At 43.6% G+C, this 16,483-nt stretch overlaps 1 protein-coding gene across 1 annotated transcript in view; it reads right to left on the bottom strand.

Moving 5' to 3' along the window:
• The window catches only part of GALNT2 (polypeptide N-acetylgalactosaminyltransferase 2), a 1,163,038-nt gene that overhangs the window by 1,084,349 nt on the left and 62,206 nt on the right, over nt 1-16,483 (bottom strand). The window contains exon 2 of the mRNA XM_068231909.1: nt 4,699-4,792. Coding sequence (XP_068088010.1) covers nt 4,699-4,792 — 94 coding nt within the window. The remainder of the gene's footprint in view (nt 1-4,698; nt 4,793-16,483) is intronic.

The raw sequence follows: 16,483 nt of genomic DNA on the forward strand, positions 1-16,483 counted from the left end.
GACGAAACGCGTAAGGCGGAGCGTGGAGCGCCTGACGTCACTGGGAGCAAACTGGGGAACGCGAGCCGGCCACAAGCATTATACGAGCGGAAGCGCCGCAGCGGAGACGGGACGCCGAGACCGCATTGGAGGTGACACCGCGAGGCTTACTTCGGGCCTGATATGCGCACAATTCATCCTTATGACGTGAGTGCATCTTAGCGCAGGGCATTGGCAGCTAATGTTTTACGGTTTTACGCTATGTTGGCTTTGTTGTTTTATTGTGATTTTAAGAGGAATTTGGATTAAACCCTTTTGGAGACCTGAAGCTGCTAGTTCGTTGGCTTATTGATTCATGTGAGAGACCCACCTGAAAAGCGAGGTGGATTACATCTGGTGAGCCTGCATTTCTGAAGGGGTCGTGTGAATTATTGCACTAAGTGTGGAGCACGAGTGGAGCACTATAAAGCACTGGGGTGTCAAGTGTTATAAGATTAACAGTAATGCACTATGTTCAGGTTTTAATCCTGCAGGTTGTGATGTAAGAAGAGGATCTTTCTACATATATATTGAATTATTGAGGTACTCATTATCAGACATGTCTCATTTCCTTGATTCAGATTTGCTGATGCTGCTGTAACTTGAAAAATAAATGACATTACATTAATAACAGCAGATTGGATATGATCCCTGGAATCTCTGTAGGGAGGTCTTTATCCCCCATTTTCCAGATTGATTGGCTCCATATAACAACAATAACAACAACAATAATATTTATATAGCGCTTTTCTCCCTGGGGACTCAAAGCGCTGTGACCCTGCATTATGCAGTCTCAAAGGCTCGGGAAAAGAGGCGAGTTTTTAGCCTTTTTTTAAAGCTGTCCAGAGAAGGAGCCTCTCGTACTGATTGTGGAAGTGAGTTCCATAGAGTAGGGGCTGCGTAGGAAAAGGCCCGAGCACCAAATGTTAAGTGTATCCTGGGAATAACCAGCTTCATCTTGTTGGCAGAGCGGAGGGTGCGTGAAGGGGCATAAAGTTCCAATAGATCCGCTATGTATTTGGGTCCCATGTGGTGTAGAGCCTTGAATGTCCGCAGGCAGTTCTTAAAATTGATTCTCCATTTTACTGGCAACCAGTGAAGAGTTTGCAGTACTGGGGTGATGTGTGAGCTGCGGGGGGCATTGGCTAGGAGTCTGGCTGCAGCATTCTGTACTAGCTGTAAGGGGCACAGAGCCTTATCTGTAGATCCGATGAACAGGGCGTTGCAGTAGTCTAGGCGGGAGGATACAAATGCGTGAACCAGGGCAGGTAGGTCTTCAGCTGGGATAAGGTGTTTGATTTTCGCTATATTTCTTAGATGGAAGAAGGAAGACTTGACGACAGCTGATACCTGCTGTCTGAGTTATAGGACACTATACGAGAGTGGTAATGTAATAAGGCAAGATACAAAATACAAGAGCAGCAATTATGTTATTTGTTGCAGTGATACAGTATTTTCTAGATTTATTCATATATTGGTTCTTTATAATAAGTTTATAAGATTACTGATAAGAATAAACCTATTACACATGATTAAAAACAGCTATGTTGCAACTTTTAGAACCTAAGAAGGGTGGTTTTGGTCCCCCATTTTCCAGGAGTTTGCTACATGTTAATGACTAATTCACCAGCAGATGTAATATGATAAAGTAATATGCCATTTACTGAAAAATTGTTTTATTATACTATATTTTTGTTATACATTTTCATTTGTCACAACTTGGTTAATTTAATACATGCTTTAATGTGAAAATATTGATACTGTTGAGGTTATAGATATGTCATTAATATGACTGTTAAAAAATTCTTGAAAATCCTCAATAAAAAATATTGAAACCGGTTTGAAGGGAGTTCTGGATGTGATGGTACCTCCTTGTGTCTTAACTCCAAATCTAAGAAGATAAAAGTTTCATTATCAATCACCGAGGTGAATTCCAATCCAAAACTGTTGTGGTTGCAGTACTTTGTGAACTGGTCGAACTCCTCCTTTGTACCATTCCATATAATTAGGAGGTCATCAATATACCTCAAGTATAGGGCGAGATTTGCTCCATAGGGATTGGTACTCCAAATTTGATGTTCCTCCCAGTAGGCCATATACAGGTTCACAAAACTTGAAGCAAACCCACCTCCATGGCTGTTCCACATGTCTGCAGATAGAAATCCCCAGCAAATGAAAGTAGTTGTGAGAAAGTGAAAATTTCCATAGATTCAAAATGAATTGTGCCTGTTCTGGGTGAAATGAGCCCTCTGAAATCAAAAAATACTGAACTGCCTCTAGAGTGTGGGATACACATATACCGCAAACTGACATCAAGTGATGCCCATAGGTAATTTTCTTTCCATTTGAAATTTTACAAAATATCTAGCACATAACTAGAGTTTTTAGTATAAGATTTAGTGTTGAGTACTATGGGTTGTAAAACTTGGTCAATGTATTGTCAGAGAGGAGCTAGGATTCCATCCATCCCAGCTACAATAGGTCTTCCTGGTGGATTGGTTTGACGTTTGTGGATCTTTGGGATATGATAGAAGTATGAAATCAACGGATACTTATTATAAAGAAAGCGAGATTCATCTTTGATCCTCGTTTCTTTAGCTTTATTGATTATATTTTTAATATAATCCGGTGGTGTAATCTGACAAAGGCATGGAACGTCAAATGTGTCATAACATTACCAGAACACGTTCTTTCCCTACGGTGGGGCACCCAGGATCCTCATCCACCTGATCCACTCAATGCCGATAGCCACGGCAGATTGAGACTGCACCCACCCAGAACAGATTGAAGGGCTATATGCCCAGTTACATGCTTGCTTTTATGATTATCCAGTAAGTGTAACTTGTATTGCGCATTTTGTTTTAATAAACGTTATCACACTACGGAGCGCTCCTCCTCTTCCATTTTTGTTTCATTTTAACTGTGTCTATCTTGAAGCCAACCCTGATGTAATTTCTTCCCTTACTCTCCTCTGCCTGATTGTGCATGCATGGCCCGCCCTCCTCCCAGTTTTCAGGCAATCCCACCCAGCTCTGCAATAGAAAATGCACTGTCTCAGCATGAGAAGTATTGGCCAATCCAAGAGGAACAGAGGTGTAGGAGGGGAAAAAGGGAGGGAAAGAGGCTCCAGCCAATCAGGCTACATTAATTAAGTCTGAGAGAAAAGTAAAGAAGCAAAAAAAAAGACAACCCAGCATGCCCTGCAACTTCATTTGTGCGGCAGATGTACCAAATAAGAGCCAGGGAAACTGGGGAATGTTGTTTTATGGATAAGAAAAGTGATTTTTAACTTTTAGATTGCCTGGTTAGCATACTTACTGGTTTACCACAAAAAATTAAAAAAAATAAAAAAAAAACTGATTTTTCATTTATGCCGACAGTTACACTTTAAAAAGTGTATCCGAGATGAACTTTTACTCCTTGCATAATTGTGTTCCTTACATATAGTTTATAGGGCATTCCTCAAGCCAAACACTTGTTTTGTTTTGTTTTAATACCCTAATTTCCTATAAACTAAACAAACCACACCCACAGCTTCTCCAGAGTGCCTTGGCGCTTGCAAGGGATTGTGGGATTTCAGTCTTGGCAGGTGAAAAAGGTGTTACTAGCTATAGATTTCAGAGGCAGAGTTTTCACAACCTGAGAGCTGCAGTGCAGATACAGATCAGTTGCCTGTGTAATGGAGGAGATAAGAGTGGAGTTTTCACAGAATATGCAGATTAGCATGCCTAGATACAGATAAGTTTGCCTGTGTGTGTAATTGTGTAATAGTGACAAGCAGAAAACATGTCTGCTCCCATTGTATCACAGGAAAAAATATTAATACACTGTTGAAGCTGTTTGAAGATAGATTTGCTGTGTAAACTATCTAAACTTTAGATAAGATATATAGACAAGTCACTTGTTATATTTAGTTTTTCATCTCGGATCCGCTTTAAGGACAGTGGTGACCAGAGCCAAAGCTACCAAAGTTGTCTTTCACTCGGTGGACTGTCTAATCGGAGGTCACATAACTAGGGTTGAAGGCCCTCAAGGCAAGTATAGGTGGGCTTTTGGAAAATAAACAGATTAGAGCATAGTAGAAAAGAAGAAATCCTTAACCACCCTGGCGTTCTGATTAAATCGCCAGGACGGCTGCGGGAGGGTTTTTTTTAAATAAAAAAAAAACTATTCCATGCAGCCAACTGAAAGTTGGCTGCATGAAAGCCCACTAGAGGGCGCTCCAGAGGCGATCTTCTGATCGCCTCCGGCGGCAAGAAATAACACGGAAGGCCGCAATGAGCGGCCTTCCGTGTTTCGCTTCCCTCGTCGCCATGGCGACGAGCGGAGTGACGTCATGGACGTCAGCCGACGTCCTGACGTCAGCCGCCTCCGATCCAGCCCTTAGCACTGGCCGGAACTTTTTGTTCCGGCTACGCTGGGCTCAGGTGGCTGGGGGGACCCTCTTTCGCCGCTGCATGCGGCGGATCGCCGCACTGCAGCGGCGATCAGGCAGCACATGCGGCTGGCAAAGTGCCGGCTGCGTGTGCTGCTTTTTATTTTAGCCAAATCGGCCCAGCAGGGCCTGAGCGGCAGGCTCCGGTGGTACTGGACGAGCTGAGCTCGTCCAGACCGCCCAGCAGGTTAAAGAAGCATTTTAAAAAGCACACCTAAGTAGTCTTTGATAATTTACTTTATTACCTGGTGGAAGTGTCTCCAAGTATTGAATTTTCTCTTCTCGATTTATCCTATGAGGTTCTCTTTTTTTCAGTCCACCAATTGCATTCCAGTCCTCCTAAAATTAGGGGGAAAAAAATATGATAATTATTTTACACTTCTCAAATGCAATACATTTTTATTAATGGGTTAACAAATAATTGATGTTTCCCAGTGATAAGTGTTACAATGGCATATCTTTAATTATTTCAGTTTTACATATTTAAAGAGAACCTAACCTGAAAATTAAAAGTCAAAATAAACTAACACATCATACTTACCTCCTGTATAGTCTATTCATTAATCTCTTTCTCCTCTCCTGCGTCCTTTTTGTCCACTGTGATCAATGGATTTCTCCGTCCTCCATTTTGAAAATGGTTATTACCCCATAACAGCTTCCTGGTCAGCACACTGTTAAAATGTGATATCGCTCACTTGAGCCATAGGGAAACATGGACATTACCTTGCACGGTCAGTTGTAACTGACAGCAGCTGATATAACTGACAGCAACCAGTATGTTTTAGTTCTGACAAAATATTGTCAGAAATGGAAAGGATCACTGTAAGAAGAAAATGGTGAGCTTCAGAAAGGAACTGATGGTGAGGCAAGTTTGTCATATTCATTTGCAGCTACATCGTGCTTATTTTAAATAATTTTACTCAGTTTAGGTTCTCTTTAAAGCATACGTGATGAGGCATGTGACATGAGATATATACACACAGTACTAGCCCTACTAAGATATTATCTGGAGTCCCCTTCTATTTTCCAGTACAGCAGTTAAAAAGTGGTTTTCTATACAAAAGAGCGTGTTAACAGCAGCTTGCTGAATTCAGTCCAGTTTCCTATTATATGTCAGGGAGAAAGGAAATGATGAGGTTTTACTGCAGCAAGTAAAAAAAAGGTATGCTAAATTGCAACTGTGACAGCCTGATTAAATCTTAATCATTGTGCATCCTGGCCCGTTTTCCCCTTACCTACCAGAGCAGTTTTGACGTTTTAGCTATGTCCCTATTTAACAGCTTTCGGACCAGAACAATCCACGCCCCGTTTGGGAGCTATTATCCCTTCCAAGGTGTAGACTTCAATTATCGTGCTGCACACTACTGACGATTGCACCGCTCTCCTGTCACCACAGCCCACTCGTTCTGCTGTCGCTATGACAGCAAAGCTCCGTGAGTCGGTCAGAATCCCATTTCCTGACCCTGTGATCACTAAAATTGGCTCCTGATAGTCTCACGGAGCTCTGCTGTTATAGCATCAGCAGAGTGAGCGGGCTGCAGCGACGGGAAAGCGGCATGAATGGCGAGAGAGAATGAGCCACGTTGTGTACCAGTTTCTGATCCTTAAGGGGTCAGAGACTTTTGGTACTTAAGTGATCAATCAGCAATAATTTTTTCACTACTTATGAAACCTTAAAGTGTACCTTAACTTTTGCACAGGATAGAAGGAAAACAGAGAAATTAACCCTGTATTTAGATAGTTTAGCCTGTCTAATTCCTCCTCATTTGTGTCTAATCACAAGATGTAATTTGATCTCTCCCGTGTCACCCGATTGCCACGGCAGATAAGCTCATTTGAAAAGCACAAGATGTTAACAAGATGTCTGTTTCCAGGGGCGTGGCTTGGTGTCAAACTAAAGATGGCTGCTTGAACTCAGAGCTCCGCGACTCCCCAGATCTAGCTAAAAGTGCCTTCCTAGGGTAGCATGAGAAGAGGGAGCCAACCTCGTATGGCAATCAGATCCATGGGAAACACTCCAGTCAAACCGGGAAGGAATATAAGCGACTTATTCAAAGCACATACTTCTAAAGGCGACCGCAAACATCCGATCCAAGATGGCGCCGGAGAAAAAAGAGCCAGAGATTCACGTATGTCTGACTCTGCAGGAAGCTTTCCAGGGCTAGTGACTAAAGGTACAGATTGTCTAAACCGCTCCCCTACCCTGAAAGACATGCGGGATATGGCTGAAGACATCAAGTCAGCTTTCTCTAGCGCCATTGCTGAAATCAGATCAGATATGGCAGACATGGCTACTAAAATGCATGTGTTAGAAAAAGATGGCGCCTGTAGAGATGCAACTATAAACACTGCGAACAGGGTAATTTACTTACACAACACCCGCTTGATTGAAGCCAACCGCAAAATCAAAGATTTGGATAATAGGGGACGCCGGTGCAGCATCGGTTTACGTGGCTTTACGACAACATTATTCCGCGACACGAAACGGCCGTCGCTCTCCGCCATCCACACCCGCCGCCCACCTCCTTTACCATCACCGCTCCACACCATGGTATGTTAACTATCTTGACTACTACATAGAGTCCTATGTGACGTTTATCTTCACTGCTGCAATAAAACACGGATGTTTCAAGACGGAAGGTGCACGCATTTCTTTTCTCCATCACCATAATTTACTTACACAACACCCGCTTGATTGAAGCCAACCGCAAAATCAAAGATTTGGATAATAGGGGACGCCGGTGCAGCATCGGTTTACGTGGCTTTACGACAACATTATTCCGACCCTAACCGCCATTTTCAACGGCTTGATGGAAAGGCCTAAAGATGAAGATAGCAAGTTTGTTAGAGCGCAGAGCCCTGAGACCGAAATCCATCTCAGAAGACTCTCCGAAAGACGTTATTTGTTGTCTACAATCGTTCCCGTATAAGGAATCTATTATGAAAGCAGCTACGCAACAAGAAGACATACGGTTTAATGAAGCCCACATCTCAATATTTCAGAACCTCTCTCCGATCACGAATTAAAGAGCTTTATAACCTCTGCTCCAGATTCTTCGGGAAAAGATGATTCCCTACAGATGGGGATTGCCTTTTGCTCTAACAGCAACCTCTGGAAACCAGGTGTACACCCTGAAGACTCCCGAAGATCTTACAGCGTTTTGCCAAAGCTTAAATCGTAAGGCCCCAGATCTGCCGGAATGGTACGCGGAATTCGCCTTACCTGATTAACTACAAGAAGATAGTCAGTCGTTTTCAGGGTCCGATAACCATCCACAGCCCAGATCGAAAAAAGCTAAGCCAGGCCTGATTGAGGCCACGGAAGAAATTATGAGGAACAATGAGTCATCCTCTTCAGACTCAGGTGAGTAATCCTTTCGCCTCTCTGAACAGCCACGCCATCATGCTCTTTTTGCCTTTCACAGTCCCACTGCTTATGCTATGTATGCTACCCTATAATGGGTGATACCCATCAGCTCCTCTCATATGTGGCTCTTCACCAAACCCCTGAAATAGGGATAACTTGAGACTGGACATTAACATTTCTTTATTAGGCCCAGTGCACACCAAAACCGCTAGCAGATCCGCAATACGCTAGCGGTTTTGGGAGCCGATTTCAGAGCGATTCTAGGTATGTTTAGAGAGGTTTTCTAAACATACCTAGCGGTTTTGGCTGCGTTTTTGTGTAGCAGATTACACATATTGTTACAGTAAAAGCTGTTACTGAACAGCTTCTGTAACAAAAATGCCTGGCAAACCGCTCTGAAGTAGCATTTTTCAGAGCGGTTTGCGTTTTTCCTATACTTTACATTGAGGACGAAACGCTTCCGAAATCCGCAAACGCGCAGCAGGAGGCGCGTTTGCGGCTTGGCAAAAAGCTCAAACCGCCGGTGTGCACCATCCCATTGCAATACATTAGCCAAGCGTTTTTCCAGGCGGATGAGGCCGGCGGATCGCTCCAAAAACCGCTCGGTGTGCACTAGGCCTCTCTTGGGCCTAAGGAACCGCATCAGTTTTGCTTTTTCTCTATTCAGGTTCCCGCTCATAAGTCTTTGGCTACACATGGCTCATATACTGTTATTCTGGCCCACCTAGTGTAGAAGTTGCCACCTCTGATTCAACTACCAGTCCCTCTTCCGGGCCTGATTTTTCGCCTGTCTTGGTAGTATTTCCCTCTTTTTCAAAATGGATTTGTTCTCCTCTTAATTTTTCCTGCTCTGGGGGAATTTTCCCTGGGGGGCTTTGGGCATTTTCTTGTCGACAGGTGACCAATTTGAAGTTTATAAGGACGTCCAGTTATTTCTGAGAAAGGTACAGCTGAAATATTTGTCATAAGACCGACAGAAAACTGATAGGCGACCAGACCTTGATGATGCAGGTCTGGAGGACAGAAAGACTCATCTGGACCTCAAGGATAGAAAAACTTTGATTGACCTAGGAGCCTTGCAAGATGAGGGGGCACGGAATACTATCTTGGGTGACGAGAACATTGAATATACTGATCTGAAAAAGAGGTCACTGTTCTTTCCACCCATTAATATGAAAAGGCACCTCAGGGTATTTAATGAAGCTATTGAACGTGACTTGGCAAAAATAAATTGGCGGCCACCCATACGGGACAACATTCCCAAGGCAGAGCGTGAGGCCCTTTTTGAACTGCGCTCTGCTGAAGGATTTGTACTGAAACCCAGCAACAAAGGTGGGAATGTTGTCCTCTGGGATGAGGAGAAATAGGTTAATGAAGTAACGAGACAATTACAGGATGAACATGACCTGAGTAATCAGTAAATTTAACAAATTTCCCTCACCAGGGGATAAAACAACTTTTATTTTGTCATTAAAATGGACTAGGATATGCTGTCATATTTGTTACTACAGACATAAGTTGATCTAGTAGAAAGTATGCATGGGGAATGGATACCCCTCCTACTTCAACTTATATTGGTCACTTTTACTGCCTAAACAAAACCCCCCACCATACATGAACAACCCAACATGTTTCACTTCCTACTGGAAGCTTTCTCAAGGGAACAAAGTGCAGTGCTATAAGTGCATATAGCGATAGGATGCATTACAAAGCAATCAATTAAAATAAAATCATTATGAGTAACAGAGCGTATAGGCCTATGACAGCAGCCTAAGCAGAATGGCTGCCGAAGCCCTGCTTTTATACACACAAGAGGTCACATGGGGTGGGGGAGAAACACTCCCACCTTATCCCTCACCTGTCATTGGTGTTGACCCCTGTCAGTCAAATACTAACCAATAAGAGCAGGGCTCTATCATTCCCCATGTTGTGGCAAAAAACGCCTAGGATTCATCACACCAGTATAATATGGACATGTGCGTGTACCCCTACATCTCATCTTGCCATACCGCTATGTATCCAGTCCATCATATACATAGATCCTAGGAAAAACCTCAGATCTACGAACGCCGATAATCCTGCGTTCCTATTGGTCCCCCAAGTCACATGACGCATCCTAGTCTGGACCAATGAGCGGATGGCCCCACCAGCCGATGTGACGCAGACGTTTGGTGATTGGTCTGTCCGTATGCGGCCAATCATCCGCATAGCCCTTCAGTCCTCAACACCGTCATTGGTCAATGGAGTGACGGTGGGCGGGTGGGGGGAGTGTGGCGCACGACGTCATTGCCGCACTATCATGCGGACCAGCCACGGCAGGACGCGTGTTTACCTAGTGTACGCCCCTTCTCCTACCATGGGTGCACGCGGCATGGGGGGGCGTGTTATCAAAATGTAAACATTACCCGCCCTCTCTTCATCCACTAGACAGAACAATAGCCTCACCGTTGATAACAGATGTACCTCTTTGAAAACAGTGTCATAGGCTGTAAAAATTAAGTATATAAAGATCCATAAATACACATACAGGGATGCCAACCAGATATGGCGTAAATATAGACTCCCTAATGTACATGAAAATATACATACGTCGTATAGCTGATGCTTATTTCATGAGAAGATCTCTAAATTGATGGACTCATCCCTACTTCTTTAGTTTCGTAGGGTCCATCTAAAGATGCAATGATGTTGTATACATTCTACAGCCAGTCGGTAGACGCGTACATGTCAGAAATACAGTATAATAATTATCACAATGTGTGGATTTACAGTTACTCCTAGGATCACATTGCATCCAACATGGGGATGATCGGATACCTGCAAACATAAATACATTAAAGCCTGCCAGAACGAGGTAAGTCAATAAACCCCTCCAACAGCAATGAGTTTAGCCAATATGAGCAAGATGAGCAAATACGAGAGGTCCATGGATTACATGGATTAGAACAGTTCAGTAGAGAGTATTTGTACACATATGAGGAGGCGGGGGGGGGGGCATCAGGGGGAACTACAGAAATGAGGTATATGTGAAACCCTCATTTAAACCCCCTGCAGAAAGAGTGCCCATCCTGTATATCCAGCGAGCTTCAATTTGTCGTAGTTTTAGATCAAGATTACCCCCCCCCCCCCCCCCCCCCCCTTAGGCCCATCCTCCATTGTTGGATCACCCAAAACCTCAAACCAGAGGGGTCGCCATCATGAAATTCCTGGAAATGTCTTGCGACCGATGTATTGCGCTTGTGCTTAATATCTCCTAGATGTTCCAGGATGCGCGTTTTTACTGCTCTTGTTGTTTCACCTATATATACACAGATGGGCAGGGGCATTTAATTGCATACACAACCCCCTCTGTATCACAATTGTAAAAGTCCCAGATGTCAAACGTCCGCCCATTTTTGGGGGCCTCAAAATGTTTACATTTTTCCACAAAATTGCATGCCTTACAACTACCACATTTATACATTCCATTCAAATCCTTACTTAACCAAGTTTTATTCTTTCCTTTTTGATCTTTCTTTACTGGTGATAAGAAGGAATGTGTGATAGAATCCCCCAGATTTCTGCCTCTCCTGTACGTGAATTGTGGGGAGGTTGGCAAGATCTCTCTCAGTTGCGGTTCAAGTTGTAATAGGGACCAATGTTTCTCCATTATTCCTTTAATGTTTTGTGATCGATTCGTGTATGTGTTAATAATTCTGGTTTTTCCTATGTCTGTCCTCTCTCTTACTCTCGGTATAAGGAGCTCTCTTCTATCCGTATTTCTTGCTTTCTCCTCTGCTGTATGTAATACATTGTTGGGATATCCTCTTGCTTTAAAATCTCCTTTTGAGGGTGCAACATTCATTGTCAGTCTTTCTGACTGGAGCAATTTCTTTTCGCTCTTAAGAACTGCCCCTTTGGGATCCCTCTTTTTAGAGGTTCAGGATGGTAGCTATCCCATGCCAGGAGCGAATTAGTGGAAGTTTCCTTTCTGTAAATTTTTGTATCAAGTCCTCCCTCCTGATTCTTTGAGATTCGCACATCCAAAAAATTTTGTGCGTTTCTATCGATCTCATAGGTGAAGAACATACCAATTTCATTCCCATTCAGTAGAGACACAAATTCCACAAACATGTCTCTGGGGCCGTCCCACAGGATGAACACGTCATCTATGAAACGGCCCCAGAAGACGACATGGGATGCATAAATCGCCAATGCCTCCCCGAACACAACGGTGTCCTCCCACCATCCAAGAAATAAATTTGCATACGAGGGGGCACACGCCGTGCCCATCGCACAGCCCATCTCTTGCAGGTAAAATTGATTTTGAAACAAGAAGTAATTGTGTGTAAGTATGAATTGTAACAATTGCAGGATGAACATGGAGTGTTCCCTCATGTGTATACTTCTTGTTTTTAAATAGTAATCAACAGCCTCCAAGCCAAGGCTATGCCCAATGTTGTTATACAGGGCCTCCACGTCAAGGCTTGCCAGCCATGTATTCTGGGTGATTTTTATGTCAGTCTGTTGAGTAGGTCCATTGTGTCCCTCAAATAAGATGGCAAGGTCTCCACGAATGGTCGCAGAAAGTAATCAACGTATTTACTAGCAGTTTCAGTCAAACTTCCATTGCCAGACACTATTGGTCGTCCTGGGGGGTTGACAATGTTCTTGTGTACCTTAGGGAGAGCATAGAAAGTAGGTACTGTTGGAAATTTGTTCCAAATATTATCAAAATCCCTCCCATCAAGAATGCCTCTATCTCTCGCTGTCTTAAGTAAATCCTCCAATTCTTTCTGGAAGGTGTCTGCAGTAAAAATGCGCATCCTGGAACATCTAGGAGATATTAAGCACAAGCGCAATACATCGGTCGCGAGACATTTCCAGGAATTTCATGATGGCGACCCCTCTGGTTTGAGGTTTTGGGTGATCCAACAATGGAGGATGGGCCTAAGGGGGGGGGGGTAATCTTGATCTAAAACTACGACAAATTGAACCTCGCTGGATATATAGGATGGGCACTCTTTCTCCAGGGGGTTTAAATGAGGGTTTCACATATACCTCATTTCTGTAGATCCCCATGATGCCCCCCCCCCCAGCCTCCTCATATGTGTACAAATACTCTCTACTGAACTGTTCTAATCCATGTAATCCATGGACCTCTCGTATTTGCTCATCTTGCTCATATTGGCTAAACTCATTGCTGTTGGAGGGGTTTATTGACTTACCTCGTTCTGGCAGGCTTTAATGTATTTATGTTTGCAGGTATCAGATCATCCCCATGTTGGATGCAATGTGATCCTAGGAGTAACTGTAAATCCACACATTGTGATAATTATTATACTGTATTTGACATGTACGCGTCTACCGACTGGCTGTAGAATGTATACAACATCATTGCATCTTTAGATGGACCCTACGAAACTAAAGAAGTAGGGATGAGTCCATCAATTTAGAGATCTTCTCATGAAATAAGCATCAGCTATACGACGTATGTATATTTTCATGTACATTAGGGAGTCTATATTTACGCCATATCTGGTTGGCATCCCTGTATGTGTATTTATGGATCTTTATATACTTAATTTTTACAGCCTATGACACTGTTTTCAAAGAGGTACATCTGTTATCAACGGTGAGGCTATTGTTCTGTCTAGTGGATGAAGAGAGGGCGGGTAATGTTTACATTTTGATAACACGCCCCCCTCCATGCCGCGTGCACCCATGGTAGGGGAAGGGGCGTACACTAGGTAAACATGCGTCCTGCCATGGCTGGTCCGCATGATAGTGCGGCAACGACGTCGTGCGCCACACTCCCCCACCCGCCCACCGTCACTCCATTGACCAATGACGGTGTTGCGGACTGAAGGGCTATGCGGATGATTGGCCGCATACGGACAGACCAATCACCAAACGTCTGCGTCACATCGGCTGGTGGGGCCATCCGCTCATTGGTCCAGACTAGGATGCGTCATGTGACTTGGGGGACCAATAGGAACGCAGGATTATCGGCGTTCGTAGATCTGAGGTTTTTCCTAGGATCTATGTATATGATCGACTGGATACATAGCGGTATGGCAAGATGAGATGTAGGGGTACACGCACATGTCCATATTATACTGGTGTGATGAATCCTAGGCGTTTTTTGCCACAACATGGGGAATGATAGAGCCCTGCTCTTATTGGTTAGTATTTGACTGACAGTGGTCAACACCAATGACAGGTGAGGGATAAGGTGGGAGTGTTTCTTCCCCACCCCATGTGACCTCTTGTGTGTATAAAAGCAGGGCTTCGGCAGCCATTCTGCTTAGGCTGCTGTCATAGGCCTATACGCTCTGTTACTCATAATGATTTTATTTTAATTGATTGCTTTGTAATGCATCCTATCGCTATATGCACTTATAGCACTGCACTTTGTTCCCTTGAGAAAGCTTCCAGTAGGAAGTGAAACATGTTGGGTTGTTCATGTATGGTGGGGGGTTTTGTTTAGGCAGTAAAAGTGACCAATATAAGTTGAAGTAGGAGGGGTATCCATTCCCCGTGCATACTTTCTACTAGATCAACTTATGTCTGTAGTAACAAATATGACAGCATATCCTAGTCCATTTTAATGACAAAATAAAAGTTATGTTTTATCCCCTGATGAGGGAATATACATATATGAAAGTCGAACATTATAACAGTTCCAGCGCTATACTTGACCCCCAAAATACACAAAAATGAGACATCACCACCTGGACGGCCGATTGTCTTGTTAGTGGGGGGCCCATTAGAAAGCTGTTCAATTTTCCTCGACAGATGCCTGAAGGGATTGGTGGCCTAACTTCCATCATATGCCAAGGACACAGGGGATGTTATAAAGCTTATTGATGGGTTTGAGATACAGGAAACTGACCTCTTGGTCGGAATAGATGTAGAGGGGCTATATACCTCTATACCGCATGATGTTGGAATAGCGGCTACACAGTTCTTTATGCGGGAGGTGGGATGGATTCCCCTACTGAGAACGCAATTTATTGTGGAGCTACTTGAATTCATTCTGAGCTACAATTGCTTTCGCTTTGCCAGAAGTTACTATCGACAGATCAGAGGCACGTCAATGGGGGCGGCGTGCGCCCCGGCCTATGCCTGCCTGCACCTTGGTTTATGGGAGCGGAGTGAGGTCTATGGGCGTGCTTACTTTGGGGCGCACGCCGCCCTATGGATTCGTTACATCGATGACGTGCTCCTGATCTGGAGGGGCCCTAGAGGGTCACTTGCCCCTTTTTTGGACCAGCTTAATCGAAATGATAGGAATATCAAATTGACTTTTGACATTAGAACAAAAACACGTTCTAGGATTTGACAATTGAAAAATGCAAGAATACTCTTATTACCAAGACCTACCGAAAGCCCACTGCTGGCAATACATTATTGCATGCAGGTAGCTTTCACCCACCGTCACTGATTAAGGGCATACCGGTAAGGCAGATGCTAAGGGCACGTCGAAATTGCACTCGAGACTCGGATTTTAAAATGGAGTTGGAAATGACGGAAAAAAGGTTCTTAGAAAGGAAATATGACAAAAAGACCATTAAAACAGCTATGGTCAGAGCAGAAAGGACGGAACGTATGGAACTCTTGACTGGTAATCGACGTGACAATGACAAGCAGGGACCGGTCAGAATGGTGACACGCTATGGCTCACACTGGGCACAACTGAGACGGATCCTAGCCAAAAACTGGCACATTTTACAACTAGACCTTAAGTTGAGAGAGGTGGTTGGGGAACGCCCGCTACGGATGGCCAAAAGAGCCCCAAACCTGAAGGACATGCTGGTGAAATCTGAATATAACCCGACTAGGATAAAGGCTAAGACTATGTAGTTGGGTTCGCACATTCAGCCCAGAGGCATGCACACTTGCGGTCGATGCAGTGTATGCAGCTTGGTTGACTGTACGACTACATTTAGAAATGCCCAAAATAGCCGTGAATATGAAATCAAAAAGTTTATTAATTGTGATACAAAATATGTAATATATGTACTTGAATGCCCATGCCGTTTATTCTATGTGGGAAAAACTGACAATGAATTAAAAAAGCGTATCCAGAAACATATGTCGGTCATTAGGAGTAAGGACAAGTTTGATAAGTCACCAGTGGGAGTGCACTTCCACTTATTTCATGATGCGAACCCTGAGCTGTTAAAATTCAAGGGTATCTATAAAATGGAACCATCAACTAGAGGGGGTGACCTTGATCGAAGACTGAGGCAGATTGAAACACGCTGGATTTATCAGTTAGGCACACTGACACCAAACGGCCTTAATACAGAGTTTAGTTTTGTTTCATTCCAATAGGGCCACTTAGCCCCTGTATATGTTGAGGTTTTCAGGAGATAATCTAAGCATTTAAAATCTTAGAAATATTACCCCCCTCTTTTCCATAATATTATATGTCAATTTGGTGAGTTGGAAGATATTAGATTGCATGATCAGCCATGTCCAAAACCTTGAGTGAATATGGAGATGCTGAGGAAGAATTACTTTCAGTAATCTAGTGCTCTATAATTTGAGGATGAGAAATGAAGACCTATCCTATGTTAGGCATTAGGTGTGTTGTGCCAATAATAGGGGATTGATGGAATAATGCCGTAATGGATGAAATAATAATATGTACTGACATAATCTGGTTCTATGCTAGT

This window comes from Hyperolius riggenbachi, chromosome 4, assembly GCF_040937935.1.
Source record: "Hyperolius riggenbachi isolate aHypRig1 chromosome 4, aHypRig1.pri, whole genome shotgun sequence".
NCBI classification, from domain to species: domain Eukaryota; kingdom Metazoa; phylum Chordata; class Amphibia; order Anura; family Hyperoliidae; genus Hyperolius; species Hyperolius riggenbachi.